The sequence below is a fragment of the Miniopterus schreibersii genome (genome assembly GCF_964146895.1).
Source record: "Miniopterus schreibersii genome assembly, chromosome: 2".
NCBI lineage: Eukaryota > Metazoa > Chordata > Mammalia > Chiroptera > Miniopteridae > Miniopterus > Miniopterus schreibersii.
The window spans coordinates 182,201,829-182,218,475 of NC_138102.1; the positions used below are offsets into that span (position 1 = coordinate 182,201,829).

General features: G+C 40.9%; 1 protein-coding gene across 7 annotated transcripts in view; it reads left to right on the forward strand.

Moving 5' to 3' along the window:
- TNRC6B (trinucleotide repeat containing adaptor 6B) overlaps positions 1-16,647 on the forward strand; it is a 198,939-nt gene that overhangs the window by 134,752 nt on the left and 47,540 nt on the right. For all 7 annotated transcript variants that reach the window (XM_081128606.1, XM_081128608.1, XM_081128609.1 and 4 more), the window contains 3 exons: positions 4,656-4,743; positions 9,316-9,337; positions 15,067-15,408. In XM_081128606.1, coding sequence (XP_080984732.1) covers positions 4,656-4,743; positions 9,316-9,337; positions 15,067-15,408 — 452 coding nt within the window. The remainder of the gene's footprint in view (positions 1-4,655; positions 4,744-9,315; positions 9,338-15,066; positions 15,409-16,647) is intronic.

Here is a 16,647-nt window from a genome sequence, read left to right on the forward strand (position 1 = left end):
CTCAAGGATCAGTGTTGCCCTTTTTATAACCACACCTGCCTCACTCCACCTCACCCACCCCCTGACAACCCTACTTGTCATTTTTAAAATGTCACATAAATAGGATCACACAGTATGTAATCTTTGGAATTGGCGTTTTCATTTACCGTAATTGTCTGAAGATTCATCCAAGGTGTTGATGTATTAATATTTTGTTCTTTTACAGTATTGGTTTGCTTCTGACATGTTTGATGTGTTGGGTGGATCCGTTGTATATGTTCATTTCTGTCTGCCTCAGTTATGTGGAGTTGGTTATAAACTGGGACCAAAGGCACCGCCACACTTACCACAGAGCATCAGGGATGGGGTTTGCTGCTGTGATAGCCAGTTATCAACAACTTAAAGAAAAGGAAAATTCTCTTTATATCTGAAGATATTTTCCTGTCAAGATGAGTCCTGGTTGTTTAGCTGAGTTTGGGTTCTTATAATCTTTCACTCCACTCAGCATGTTGGTGATTACCGCTTTCAGGTAAGAAATTGTCATTCAGCCCTGCCTCTACTTGATATTTGAGGCATCATGGGCTTGGACACATGTATTCAAGAAACGTTGATCATGGTTCTAGTTTGTGGAAAGAAGTTAATCTATTACTTGGATTATCACAAGCCATAATTTCACATCCAAGATTCTGGTACTTTCAAAACACCGAAGGCACTACAAGCTGTCTTCAGAGCAAGAAGAACAGAGGCTCCTGCTCTGAAGCTGTTGAACAGATTTTGAGGCAAGATACAGTAATTTAAAAAGTTAAACTAAGCCCTCGCTGGTGTGGCTCAGTTGGTTGAGTGTTGTCTCATGCACCAAGAGGTCACCAGTTTGATTCCCAGTCAGGACACATGCCCAGGTTGCGGGCTCCATCCCCAGGAGGGGGCATGCAGGAGGCAGCCGATTGATGTTTCTCTCTCCCCCTCTTATTTCCTCTCTCTCTCTAAAATCAATAAAAACATTTTAAAATAAATAAATAAATAAGTTAAACTAAGAGCTCCTGGAAGGCAAGCAGCAGTGCATCTTGTTTGCTGCTGAATTCTAGACCTCCAGCACAGTGCTTGGCATCAAGTTGGCACTGAAATGAGGGAGAGAGGGAGGGAAGGACAAGGGAACCTTTTAAGAAATACGATGCCCAGTTCTTTTGGTATGAGTAAGGACTATTACAAAGTAAATGCAGAAAACTCTGAAGGGTGTGTGTTTTGGGGGTGTTGCTATGGAGGGAGGTGAGGGAAAGAGGGAAGTGTACTACCCCCCCCCCACCTCCCCAGAAAAAAAAAAAAAGCTCCAGATGCACACCAAGTACTTTCTATCCAGGAGCCTTTTCACCAGTCTGTCTGCCTGGACAGTCGCTCATTTCCCAGATAGCTTCTTCCTTTATGTCTCCACTCAGATACAAACCCCTCAGAGAGGCCTTTGATGAACTTCTTGTATCAAGTAGCCCACCCTCTTCCCTGTCTCTTCCCTCTTGGGCACTCTCTAGTCCCTTTCTCAGTTTTATTTTCTTCATGGCATTTGTAATGATTTCCTGGCACTGCCTGTTTTTTTTGTTTGTCTCCCATCTAGAATGCCAGCTCCTTGAGGACAGGGGCTGGCTGTCTCTCACCTCTGTTACATCCCCAGTGCTTAGGTCAGTGCCTAACTCGGTGTATGTTTGTTAAATGATTTAATTTGTTGCTTTGAGGCATTTCTTTTGAATGCATTTTCCAGATTTAGCTTATAGGAACCCCTTCAAACTGGCCTCTGACCATTTGACCTGTCTCATCATTTGTTGAACATTTCCTTGCTTCTTGACAAACCAAGTATTCCAGGCTCATCTTATACTTTCCATGCCCTAGCCTCCAGATTACTCTTTTTCCAAAGAACTCTGGATTTTTTAGTGAAGAATGGTATTTAGAAGCCACAATCTAGGTGCTAGATGTGTTCATTGGTATTTGGGTGTTTGTTCCTCAAGCCCTCTCAGTAATAGAGCTAGGGGTGGGTGTGTGTGTGTGTGTGTGTGTGTGTGGGTGTGTGTGTGTGTGTGTGTACAGTAGTCCCCACTTATGCACAAGGGATATGTTCTATGATTCCCAGTGATTCCTGAAGCCACGGATAGTGCCAAATTCTATACTGTGTTTTTTCCTGTACACACCTTTTCACTTAACCGAAGTACTTTAAGGCTTCTTTTTAGCATATTGGTGCTTTGTGACCATTATTAAATAAAATAAGGGTTACTTGAACACAAGCACTGTGCTATGACAGTCAATCTGATTACTGAGGTGGCTACAAAGTGATTAACAGGCAAGTGCTTATAGTGTATTAAAAAGCCATGAGTTCATGCAAATAATTAATTCTGATCCAACTCCACAGGGTACATTTTCTTTTCATTTTGTTAACTCCTTTTTGCAGTAGTGAGAAACCTGTCACTATCCTTATATACTTATTTATTGATCAGTTCCCCTTTATGTAACCAGTCCTGCATCAACACCACCTAGATGTCTTCCGTTCATGGACGGACGCCCTCTTCACCCTGCTTGGGCTCTGACTCAGCACTGGGATATTTTAAAGCTCCCCAAACAATGCTAATGTGCAGCCAAGATAGAGCACAACTGAATTAGAAGAAAGGTGAACCCCACACTGTGTGATCCATTATTAAGTAAATGGCAGGTTTTTAATTCAGTTTTGGTTTGAGAAAATAAATTCTTCTGAAGGAAGTGGGATTTAAAGAGAAGACTCAATTCTACCAATATACACATTAAAAGATCACAGTGAAAGCACAGTCTGTCTCCTGGAAAGCTTTGAAAAATATTTGTTTTGGAAGTAAATCTGCCTCTAGTGAACATGAATTTCAATCCCTTTCCCTGAATTACCTGTTTATAGGAAAAAAATTTGAAAAGGTTAGTTGTTTTTTAAGAATGTGTCTCATTAAAGACTTACTGCTTCTTTTAGATTGCATTTTTTAAATGAACTTTTAATTTTAGAATAGATTTAGAAAAATGCAACTTTTTAAAGCATTGAATATTTAAATAGGAGATAGTCATGCTGGGTTTGCTCTTTTTCTGAGGTCAGTTGCACTTTAAAACGTGGAAACCAAGTAACAGTAACTGGGTCATGAGGAGCCCCATCTTCTTCCATTTGCATCTAGAGGAAGCAGGAGGCCCTGGGAGCCAAAATTAATGGATCTGTGGTCAGCCGACCTTAGATGGTCAGCATCCACCTTGCCAATATTTATAAATCCATTTTCTGAATGCACGGCCCCAAGTGGATTTCCACCAAGAACTCCGCACTGAGACTGATGTGCACATGATCTGCCTCCAAAGAAATCCAGCTCTAAACCTAAGGAAATTTCAATGACATCTCTTTCATGATTGTATTTTTTAAAGTTTTCATAAAAGTTACCTTTGGAGTGTGAATTGTACACATTTGGCTTTTGTGTATTTATGCCCAGAGGAGGGTACGCAAGGACAAAATGTGAATGTTTTCGGACAGAGCAACTGAAAACTTGATGTGTAGGTGAAACTCTTTTTAGGGTTTTGTTGTTTTCTGTAAATATAGCATTAGTTACCTACTCATGAGCTCCCGCCGCAGCGCTGTCCCTCAGTCCTCCTGTGTGCGCTGAGTGACCTCCACACCCCCCGACTCGAGTCCTTCCGGAGCCACCTTCATGATTTGGCCGTGTCTGCAAACTTTTACCTTAATGTTTGTCTTTAATTTATCTGGCTTTTAGCCTTTTTCTAGATAACATCTCTGAAACCATGGATTTGATGTGTTGATCCCCTAAAATCACAAGTCCTGTTTGATACTTGGGGACCTGGGAACTAGATCTCCAGCTCTCCTTCAGATTCTGAATTTTATAAGCAAGGCATCCAGGGCCTCCTCACTTGAACTTTGAAGTTATGCCAGTGGTCCCTTATACTTTTTCCCAGTTGACACAGAGGAAAGTTGGCAGCTTTCTATATATATTATATTAGAATACATATTAAAGTTACTTTTCACATGTGAGGTATAAATTATAGCATCTTAGTTTCTTACGATTCATCATGTTTTTTCTGGTAGGATGTCTGTCATCATGTCTCTTTTATTTTACTTGAGGGCAGCAAACCCTGCCTGTCCTTACTCAGGTGTGCCAGGAAGATGCAACAGCAAGCTCACCCAGTAAAAATACCTGATGTGTAGAACACTTGGCACCTGCCTAAAAACACAAGATATAGAACCTAGGGTATCGTGTTAAATCACTCTGACAATGTGGGAAACTCTGAGTATGATCGGTGCCTTGTACCGTAACTGAGTCGGTATGGTCCGTGTTACTGTGGAGAGGGTTGCAGGACGCCAGCTGGATACCGTCATGTTCACGCCGAGTTCTTGGATGAATGAAGTACAGAAACCGTGCGCGCCGAGTGCTCGCTTTTAGGGCCATCTCATACAAGCTCACTTTAATGGATTTCTTTGAAAGCAAACTTAATGTCATGTTTGCAAAGGGTGGCAAGTCAGACTTGGGGATAAATACGGTGAGTGCTTGCATCCTCTTAGTTTAAGTAAAATACTGTGTTCTGCTCGGTCACAGAGAAGAAATGTTGGTTGCATACCATCTGCAAACGTTTGATTCACCACAGATATGGATGTTTAACCTTCTGGTGTGACGTTACCTTAACAGAGAGAAGGAGCAAGACGGGGCGGAGCAGTTGATGGAAGACAAGAAAAGGAAGAAGGAGGACAAGAAGAAGAAAGAAGCCGCTCAGAAGGTGGGTGCCCGCAGTAGGCTGGGAGGGAAAGCCCAGATGGCAGGCAGCAGAGTAACACCGATCCAGGCGACGGGCGTTAAGGCCCAAAGTCTGCTCTGTAACAAAGTGGGTCTTCCGAATGCGCGTGTTAAGAAATTCATTTACCTGTTTTTACTGATGTAAAACAGTAAAACCCTGCCATGGTCCCAGGTTATTGAAGATAAGTTTAGGGAGGTGGAAACTGTTAAAAGGTTCAGAGGGAACTCTAGATTTAGAACAGTCTCAATGCTATGTAATGTAAAAGGGACACCGCAAGTTTTCCCAGCATTGTTGGATATAGCGTTTCCCATAGTTAAGTTTTCTGAATTATTGAAATTAGTTCACTTATGAGTGCCAGCAATAAAACCAATACGAAATGTTTTCTGAATTGGATTGCGTATGGTCCTGCCACATTAAACCTATGAAATGTAATTTATCTTCATGACTTAATTAAAACGAATATTCATTATTGTTTGTTGCTGTAATAGACTGCTGTGCTCTTTAAGATTTTGTCTGCTTTTAACTGTTTCTGTTTCTGTTAATAGTGGTGTGCTCACCATCACATCTTCCTGCTATCAGGGTACCTGCTTCTGATGTCTTCCTTCTAACCTAAGCTTGTTAGAATTGTCTAAATTGACAGTAAAGAATTAGACTAAAGTTGTCAGATAATGACCCAGATAATTTTTTTATACTTTCTTTTGGATATGCAGCCACATTTCAGGTCATTGAGGTTGCAACTAAGCAGGTCCACCAGCCATACGGCATTGCCCCTGTGCCCCACACATGCTGGCCCTCCAACTGGAGTGATGGGAGAGTGAACCTCTGTGAAGGCTTTCTTTCATTTAGGACATTCACATTTCATTTACTAAATTGGTACAAAAATTATTGTGCAGTCTGGGAATGGATGGTTAATAGGCTGGACGCTGGGGAACTTGAGCAGAGGCTGGGAACAAGAAGATGTCAAATAGAGCAGTTGACTAGGGTATGTGCAGCCTGTTCTCATTCCCCACAGAGATAACAGTATTTCCTTAACCTGAAAATGTCAATATCTAGAAACAATGAATACACTATGCATCTGTAAACTTCCACTGTGGATCCTACTAATGGAAAAACCATCAAAATTAAAGATGGTGTGGGTTTATTCAAAAGTGAATTGGGGCCCGGCCGGGCGTGGCTCAGAGGTTGAGCATCGACCTAGGATCCAGGCGATCGGGGTTCGATTCCCGGTCAGGGCACATGCCCGGGTTGCAGGCTCGATCAATGACTGTCCCATCATTGATGTTTCTATCTCTGTCTCTCCCTCTCTTTTCTGCTCTCTGAAATCAATGAAGATATATTTTTTTAAAAAATTAAATCCCTTTTTAAAAAAAAAAAAAGTGAATTGGGGCCCTGGCCCCATATCAGTTGGTTAGAACGTCATCCCAATACACCAAGTTGCGGGTTCAATCTCTGGTCAGGACACATACAAGAATCAGCCAATGATGCATAAGTAAGTGGAATAACAAACCAGTGTTTCTCTCTCTCTCCTTTCCTCTCTCTCTCTAAAATCAATAAATTTTTTTAAAAACTTTTAAAAAGAGTGAATTGGGATTATTTATGCAGAGAATTTAGTTTATTTAACTGGATGATCTCTGTGTGCCTGTATCTGCATCAGGAATTGGTTAAGAGTTTTGGTAAAGAGGAAAATCACCATAAATAAATAAACTTTCAAATGGTTAATTATGAACAATAAAAATGCAGTCATTTTGTTCAAAAATGTTCTAGATTGGCTGACACAGAATCTAGGCCAACACATGGACTTTAGTATTGTTTTACCATACTGAACCATTGTAAAATTTCAGAATGAAATTGTGATTTAGCAGTTTTAAGGAGAGAACACAAAGCTCATTATGTGATTGTCTTACTAGTTTTCAACTTTATTGTAGAGATGATACCTCAGCTGGGAGGCATAAAATGTGCTGTGATGCAAAGAATTGTGTAGAACGTGCCAGAGGTTCTGTTATGCAGTCCGTCAGTCAGCAAGCGTTGGTGGTGCTGCTTACTCCTTCCACATCTCTCTGGCTCCCTACCCATTGCTTTATAATCATCTCTTGGCTCCTGTCTTCCCCATTAAACGGATTGTAAATTTCTCAGGATTTTATTCATATATATATATATTTTTGTTGTTGTTGTTGTTTTTGTTTTTTTAAATATATCTTTATTGATTTCAGAGAGAGGAAAGGAGAGGGAGAGAGAGATAGAAACATCAATGATGAGAGAGTCATTGATCGAGCCCGCAACCCGGGCATATGCCCTGGCCGGGAATCGAACCCCGATCCCCTGGATCCTAGGTTGACGCTCAACCGCTGAGCCACGCCCGGCCAGGCTATTCATATTTATATTTCCAGTAACTAGGATAGTGAGTTCCTGATGGATAAGAGTCACTCAAAAAATGTTTAATAAGTGAATGGTTAAGACTGAGGGCTGCCCGGCCGGGCGTGGCTCAGTGGTTGAGCATCAGCATAGGATCCAGGAGATTGTGGTTGGACTCCAGGTCAGGGCACATGCCCGGGTTGCGGGCTCGATCCCCAGTCAGGTGCATGCAGGAGGCAGCCAATCAATAACTCTTTCATCATTGATGTTTCAACTATCTCCCTCTCCCTTCCTCTCTCCGAAATCAATAAAAACATATTTTAAACAAAACAAAACAAAAAGAATGAGTACTGGCAAACAATTTTCTTGAAGAATTGACTTTTATTTAAACCTAAATTAAATTATTTCCACACAGAAATTAAATATGAGCTTTTTCCATTGTGTTCAATGGTTGTGGCAATTTGCTCTTTCTAGAGCCATTACTGAACAAACTTAGATTTTCATTCATAAGAGAGGTGTCAAAGAAGGATTCCATTAACATTCATTAGGCTGATGCTGCTAAAGGATCATTGTTTAGTGTTGGCAAAACACATGCTTTGATCATCCAGCTTTTCACCGTCTGGAGGACAGCTCTTCTAACAGAACCCACATTATAAGACATTGACATTATTTGGGTTTGTCATTTACAATTGGGGAAGACATTGAATTTCTGTATAACTTCATAATTGCATTCTAAGAAATATTTACAATGGTATAAACCTAAATTGCCTTAAGGAATTGGTATGTGAATACAGATCTGTTCATTCTTGGATAAGTGGGGTTATACAAAAAGCATGCAGTTGAATTGAGCTCTGTAACAATTACTACTGGGAAACACTGTCTGCCAGAAATTCAATACAGTAGAATTAGCTTGTCTTCTAATGCTGAATGTAAAAAGAAACACTCCAGGAGGCCACACAAGTAGATTGTTTAATTCAGATTCAATGTCTGACACTGGTATGCTGGACTTTATTGTGAAATGGGCTGGTTAGCTATAGGACATAACCTTCCAAAGAGAGCGTGTTTTTATGAATAGCCATAGCAGTACCTTTGTGTGATTACCAGTCACAAATAATCAAACCTCTTCTTTTCTGTATGACTGTTTGTATTATAAAAGTCAGAGAAACAATATAAAAATGCTTTGGAAGATTGACAGTTGGGAAAAGGGTTCAAAATTACCTATGCTCTCAATAATGTAATATAACCCCTATTGGAATTCTGGAGCCCTTTTTTTTTTTTTTTTTTTGCATTTTCTTTTGGATGGTTTCTTATGTGTGCCCTTTTGTGATTTTGTTTTAATATTATAGGGCATGTATAATTAGGTGCCCTCCTTTATTTTCCCGTCTTATTAGTAGAAACAGTTTTCCACATGTCTCCGAATCATCATTTCCAAACTCTCTAATAAGCCATTATTATATTCAGCCTGTCCAACCTTTTAGGTTAATCACTTCCATTGATATATTAGTTACTATATAAAGAAATACTTTTAACAAAGGAATCTTTATTTGTTCAAAATTTACATATTTCACTCTTGCTGTATTTCTTACTGTTTTATATTAACTTTGATAAAAATAGCAAACATTTATTGAACATTGGCATAGGATATTTGTTTAATCCTTACAACAACCCTTTTGCAGGGAGATGCTATTATTATCTCCGGTCAATAAATAGAAAACTCAGATTGCACATCCAGGAAGTAGCACAGCTTGGTTCTGAATCCTGTTCTCCTCCTATGATCCCTGATGCCTCTGATGATGGGCCTCAACTTTTGCTTTCTAGACTTGAGATCAGTGTGTGAGTCCATACTCATAGGAGGACTCTTTTTGTCCCTTTGGCTAATTTAGTTTCTGTGCCATATCCATTTGCTTTTCTTGAGTCGTAACAATCAAAATGGCAAACAGCATTCTTGGTACCTCATCATTTAATGAGAGTGGAATGCTTTTTGTTTTAATTTTTAATATCCATAATGATGCCATGTAAGTTATGATGGCCATTGTCTTTAAAAGGATGTCTGAACTGACTCCTAGCTGCTTTTTCTGGATTTTAACTTTGCCTGTGTATCTGGTAGCTGCATTTACTTGAGTTATCGGAATTAAAGTAGTCTTATAATACCGAATTAGAAAACAAATGTCATTTACTTATATCTCTTCATTTATTTTGCAGGTCACAGAACAAAAAACCAAAGGTAAATTGTTTCTTTTTGTTTTCCCCCTTTTTAAGTCATTAGAACCTTTTGTGTTTAGATTTTACACCCTTGCTGACTCAGCCTCCAGTCCACTTAATAAGTGAGAATGAATATAGAGTAATTAAGGTTAGTTGTTTGAAGTCACTGAAGAGCAGTAATGACAAATAAAAAGTACTTATCATGATGTTTGTATTAACCTTAAATTTTTTTAGGAAGTTCAGAAAAAGTGATACTTCTTTTGAAAGAATATGGGTCACATTTTGAACTGAACCTTTTCAAAACTTTTCTTCCATCATTTTTTTTTTTTAAGTGAAAATTCTGGAGAGAACAGGACAGGGATTTCTGTTGGAAGTTATGTGAAGGTGTGGACTAGAATTGGTTCTGCTGCCCAGGTAACATAATAAAAGCACGTCAGGTAGAAGCTGATATCGCCCCTTGTTGGATATTAGCCTTAGAGTTGAGTTTCTGGGATTGATGCAATAGATCAGATTTTACAGGGATGAAGGGTAAGATTAGAATTAAAAAGATAAACTATGGCCCGGCCGAGTGGTGGCTCAGCAGATGAGCATTGACCTGGGATCCAGGAGATCAGGGTTCGATTCCCGGTCAGGGCACATGCCCCGGTTGCAGGCTTGATCCCTAGTTGGGGGCGTGCAGGAGACAACCGATCAATGACTCTCTTATCATTGATGTTTCTATCTCTCCCTCTCCTTTCCTCTATCTGAAATCAATAAAGATATATTTAAAAAAAAAAAAAAAAGATAAACTATGTAAAGGAAGAATTTAGAGCAATTTAGCCTTCTTAAAAAGCTATTTAGGTGATGGTTGTCTTGATGGCAGTTATCTATGAAATGGTTGATTTCTAAAGATTAGCATGACCTTAGCTGCATTGGTAAAAATACAGTACCTAGAAAGGGACATGTGGTTCCTGTAATGGGTACCACACTATGGAAAGAACAGAGATAAACCTCTGTGGACCGTGTGGCATTTGGGCCAGATTGGTTAAGAAATGTGAACCTGTGTCACCTCTAGGAAGGTTAAATACCCAGGGATGATCAGCCCCCAGGGAAGGCTTCCCACCTGGGGAAGATCAAGTAACTGTCTTCCAAGATTTGAAGCGCTGCTGTGGTACCTAACACTTAGCAGTTCCTTGGTAAATGTCTGTTGGATGTTTTGTTCATTGAGACCCATTCTCATCCCAAAGTACCAATGGTGAGCGAAAGCAACATGGAAAAGCTTCCAGCTCAATATAAGTTTAAAAAAATTAGATATTGTTGTCCAAAGCAGTAATTCATAACCTCTATCCTCTTGGGACACAGCTGAGGGACAGCACCTTTCTATCAGCGCACCTGGGTGATGGACCATTGCAGTGCATTGGCCACAACTCTGTTTTTTGAGCCTATTCTAGAAGGCATATTACAGTGAGTACATGTTGGTGGTTGGGATAATTTTGAGTTTACTCTAATTTATTAATATTTGAGGTGGGGTTTTTCCCCCAAGTAAATAATTTACATCTAAATTAGTTGCAGAAGAGACACCTATATGTTCTAACACTGTGGTGGGAGCCATTTCTTCAGGGATGGAACTGGCTTTCTCTAGAAAATGGGTGGGGAACCTTTTTTCTGCCAAGGACCATTTGGATATTTATAGTATCATTTGCAGGTCATACAAAATTATCAACTTAAAAATTAGCTATGAATAAAGCTCCTAGATTTATTGAATTTTGAGTCCTGCCTGAGGTTGCCCACCTGATTTTGCCTGCCATATACGGCCCTTGGGCCAGACGTTCCCCACCCCTGCTCTAGAAAGTGAATGAATGTGAAGTATTATAAGACATGTGGCTCGGGTAGGTGGCCCAGATGAGAGGTAATGAGGATTTGAGCCTGTTTAGAAGCAGTGGTGATAGGAAGGAAGGAATGAGAGAGATGCTTTGGCTCAGTAGAATTTAATGTCAATTAGATAATGGTGTGTGGAGGAAAGGGCAAAGGCTAAGATACCTTCCAGTTTTCTGACTTCAGCAGCTGGTTGGATGATGACTCTATTTCTTGAACCAGGAGATAATGGGAGGGGAGCAAGGGAACAAGTTGAGAGTGAGGGGAAGGGTGGAAGAGTTCTGAGTTGGAGATAGTGATTTGGGAGACATTTTTACATAGTGGTGAAGCCTAAGCTTGGGAGAGTTTTTATTCAAGTAACTTAAATATGGGAAGGGTGCAGGCCCCCCCTTCATATTAAGATTTTTTTAAAAGATCCAACTTACGACCAAATTCAGCTGCCATCTTGCAACTCTTATTAAGGGTATAGTCAAAAGCAGGAGTTGCCAGCTGTGACCCTTGAGCCAAATTGACTCAAGGGCAGTACATTTACTGCCTGTTTATGTACTGCCAGTGAGCTAAGAATGTTTTGTACATTTTTAAATGGTTGGGGAAAGAACAAGAATTTTACAACAATGAAAATGATACTGGAACACAGCCACACTCATTCATTTATACGTTGTCTGTGACTGCTTTTGCCCTAAATGTACAGAAATAAGTCATCAGGACAAAGATCATATGGCTAGCAAAGCCTACAATATTTACTCTCTGGCCTTTTACAGAAAACATTTACTAACCCCTGATTAATGGTATGAGAAACCACTCTGGCCAGTGTGGCTCAGTTGGTTGGACGTCATCCTGTGCACTGAAACTTTGCTGGTTTGATTCCAAGTCAGGGCACAGGCCCAGGTTTCGGGTTCGGTCCCCAGTAGAGGGTGTGCAGGAGGAAGCAGATCGATGTTCCACTCTCACATTGATGTTTCCCTCTTCCCCTCTTCCTTCCTCTATGTCTAAAACTCAGCTTTTAAAAAATGTTTGAAAAAAGAATATGACAAACTCACAAAGGAAGAGAGAAAATCTGAAGAGCTAGCTGGAGTGAGTCTCACAAAAACAGAGAGGGAGTGAACAACTAGTAGTGTCACATTGAAGAAAAGTCCAAGAAAAAAATAGGTCCAATGAGTGGCCCATTAGACGAGAATGAAGATCACTGTGATGTAAGGATGAGAGAAACTCCTAGAGATGTTAGGGAAAAAGCCAGTATACATTGATTTTGGAGAATGAGTGGAAGGTAAAGAAATGGAGACAGTGCTTAGAGGTCACTGAAAATTGCTCAGTGTGCATGGGCCACTCACTGTGTGTCATTAATCTTTGAGATTTTTTTGTACTACATTGTAACTGCTTATTCTTTACAAGAAATTTTCAGTCTAAAATAATGTCTTTTCTAGGACTTGTTTGTATTCAACTATTACTTTAAACATTTTCTAGATTTTAAAAAATATGTATTTTATTGATTTTTTTTTTAGAGAGGGAGGAAGGGAGAAGGGATAGAGAGATAGAAACATCTGTGAGAGAAACATCATTGATCAGCCACTTCCTGCATGCCCCCCATTGGGGTTTGAGCCCGCAACCCGGGCATGTGCACTGACCAGGAATCAAACCAGTGACCTCTTGGTTCATGGGTCGAATCGACACTCAACCATTGAGACACACCAGCTGGGCTCTAGATTGTTTTTAATGTTTGGTACCATCAAGGTATTTAAAGAAAATAGTAGTTTGTATTCGTTCTGCCTGTTTCAGAATTTTCTTAATATTTTTTATCTGAAAACATAGCATCTTATTGAAGTTTTTCAGAAATCGAGGCAATTAGAAGTTCAAACTGTGAGATGAGAATGTTATAAGATATTTAAAGCAATAGGGAAGGGGAAAAGATTCAATCCTTAGAGTAAATAAATGGTTTGGGGGAGTAAATGAGTGATTTACGTTCCATTCTGTCTTTGATGTGATGGTGAGAAAATGCCCCGAGGAGCTTTAGCAGGGAATCTTGCACAATGTATGATACCCACCAGATTTCTTTGGTTGTGCTGTGAGTGTTGTAGAGTTAGTCAGACTAGTGTGCAGACCTCACTCCAGTAGGCTGGTCTTACTGGGTCTTATGCTATCTTGGGGAAATGAGTCAAGGCATGTGACAGACCTCACTAACGTGAAGACTGTAGCCCTTTTGTAGAAGAGCAGCCTTGCAGGAACATAGCTCTTTCCATCCTAAGAACCACTTGGGAAGAATCCCCCCAGTCTTCGCCATCTCCTTGCATATTCTCATGATGAGGAAAGGGGATTGAGAATTCCATGTGGTATTAAATCTTCAAGACACAGATAGAAAATGAATCATTAAATAATTCATCTTTATTCATCAATTTATCAGTTATTTATCCATTGGCTATTGTAGCTCATGCAGAGGGTACTGTGTTAAAAATATTAGACAATGACCAGTTTATTTTCTTAAGTCATATGTTTATTCTACTCGTCAGATTATGGCTGATCCGACCTACCTTCCCTACCAGGAGGCCCCCTGCAGCCCCCTGATGGGCTAAGGTTAGGCCTAAGGGTTGCTTTGATGTTACTTCAGGCATCTACTCATTTCTCCTGTTACTCGGCACTCACCAATGCCCAGTGGGTGTAGGTTGGGCCCGCTGATTTCTGACGATGTATCTCTCTCCTCATAAAGGAGCCAGTTCAACGAGCAGCATGCTGGCCCAGCATCATTTCAGCAGTCAGAACGGTACTGCCACCAGAGCTGGCCCTAACATTACTCTGGATGTCAGGGATTTTGGCTTCAGAATCATCTGAATTATCAGGCTCAATGATTGTTTCTGTATTACTGCCAGCCTCTATTTGCCAGGTAAATTTTCTTGGAAAGGGTGGCAGTCTTTTGGTAGGATGCAGCAAGTGAGGTGCAGATCCAGGAGAACAGCCTCTGTAGGGTTGAGCCAGAGGGTCTTGCAGAGTATAGCTTAACAGTCGTCCAGCACATGCCCACACTTCCTTATGCCATTTTTAAAAGTAAGCTAAAACATAAATTATTAAAGTCAATAGGAAAAGTATCTACATTTTGAAATTTTTATTTTAAATAAAGAGTTGGAAAAACCCCCACAAGATACACTTAAAATGGGAGGAGGGGGGCAAAAGCAAAAAGATTTATAACATTTCTAATATTTACACACACAGTGCCAAGCAAGAGTCTTTGAGTTCAGGTAGCTGTAGTAACCAACACATTGATTTTGTGATCCTCTATATTGAGGTTCTCTGTGGCAGGCTGTAAGAAAGATATGTCTCAGGCTTTGTGGGATTTATGGCATGTTGAGGAAGAGGGGCCTGTAAAGGGAGAATTTTAATATAATATGGCAAATTCAGTGGTAAAGAGAGATGGACATTGTGTTTTAGGAGCACAAGTGAAGGGTGCTTAGCCTACCTAGTCCAGGGATTTCAAGAAAAGCTTCTCAGAGGTAGGTCTTTAAGAATGTGGATGACAGGAAAGGGCCCAAGGGCCCTTGGGCTGAGAGCCTTAAACATTTACCAAGGACTTTGGGGACCATGTGTATCCGTAGGCCTACTGGGCAGCCCTTCAGGGATTCCCACTATTGATTTAGGGGAGTGAGTAGGGATTGCTTCAGATCTCCTCCTTAGTCAATGGAATGGAATTCCATGATATTGGTGTCTTTGAATCCTTGTCACCATCACTCCCCACCTCCACCCTACTACCTTCAGTAAACTGAAGATGCTTGCAATTCAGAAAGACCATGTCCATCAGGAATTGGATGAAAGGAGGGCTGTCTTACTGCAATTGGTCCCACGTAAGCATTCTTTAAAATCTTTAGAAAAATGTATTTGATTTCAAAGGTTATTTCCCAATCTTTCTTTCAGTGCCCGAAGTGACGAAACCAAGTTTAAGCCAACCAACGGCCGCCAGCCCAATTGGCAGCTCTCCATCGCCACCAGTCAATGGTGGCAACAATGCCAAAAGGGTGGCAGTGCCGAACGGACAACCGCCAAGCGCCGCCCGCTACATGCCTCGGGAGGTGCCGCCGCGATTCCGTTGCCAGCAGGACCACAAAGTGTTACTAAAACGTGGGCAGCCCCCTCCACCATCCTGCATGCTCCTCGGGGGCGGGGCAGGGCCTCCTCCCTCCACAGCACCCGGAGCAAACCCAAACAACGCACAAGTGACAGGAACGCTGCTGCAGAGTGAGAGTGGGACTGCACCAGGTGAGGAATCAGTGTTGCTGTCTTGAATTCATGGCAGCTTTAGAGAGGGAGAGCACTTCTTGAGTATTGCCTGGTGTAGAGTCTGCAAAAAACGTTAATTATATAGGCTGTTGGAGTTATTCAAAAGATGGGAAAGAATCCCAGTATGAAATGTATATCAGCATTTCTCTTCTGAAACTGGGTTTTAATGTCTAGTGAGTGCGTGCTCTTGCGTGAGAGGCTAACATAGCTGCTGTTTGTCATCACTCTTTGGAGCCTTTTTTTCCCTTCTCAAACAAGAGCATTACAAATTCAAGCCTTCATAGTTCCAGCTGTCGTCACGTGTGCTCCAAGTATGATTAGAAGTGAGGCTAGTGCAAGGGCGTGTTCCGAAGCTTAGATGCTCATATTTATGCTCCCACAATGCTAGGCAGGTAGAAAGAATGGTCTCTTAGATGACTCTCTAGAATCTTGGGAGGATAACAAATAATATCATTCTATAATCTTTTATTAGATTTTTTTAAAGCATTATTTCTTTAGGGCACCCTTGATTTTGAGCATTATTAAAAACTGTATGTAGATGCAAGGGTCTTTAGTTCAAGGGTTCTACTAGAAGTTTTGAGAGAAAAAAAATTTTTGTAATCTTCTCCCTAGGAGCAAGGATATTTTTTGCATTGATTTTTATAGAGAGTGGAAGTGGGGGGAGAGAGAGAAACATCAATGTGACTGAGACACATCAGTTGGTTGCCTTCCACATTCACCCCAGTGAGGGGTAGGGATCAGACCTACAACCCAGGTACGTGCCCCTTGACCAGGAATCAAACCCACGACCCTCATGTGTGCAGGCCGATGCTCTAACCAATGGGACATACTGGCTAGGGCTTGAATGCTAAATCAGTTAACAGCTAAAAACTTCCAAATACATTTTTTTAGCTCATAAGCTGATTTATCTCTTAAAATGTTTCTTTGAGACTATATTAAAACTCAGAACTTGAGCACCATTAAGCAAGACAAGGACAATGAATTGTGGTTGTTAACAATAGGATGCTTTATTCTAGTCTAAGTTTGAACATAGAATTGCCTGAAAAATTCTCTCATTGTCTCATGTGCAGAGTAAGGGTGGAAAGAAACCTGGTATGACATAAGCTTCATGCAGAGATAAGTCCCATGCATGAGGCTTCCCTGTGGTGACCATCAGGCCAGGCCCAAAGCCCTCAGGGAAGGCCTCCTGGCCCTTCCTTCCCGGCCCCTTGTAACCAG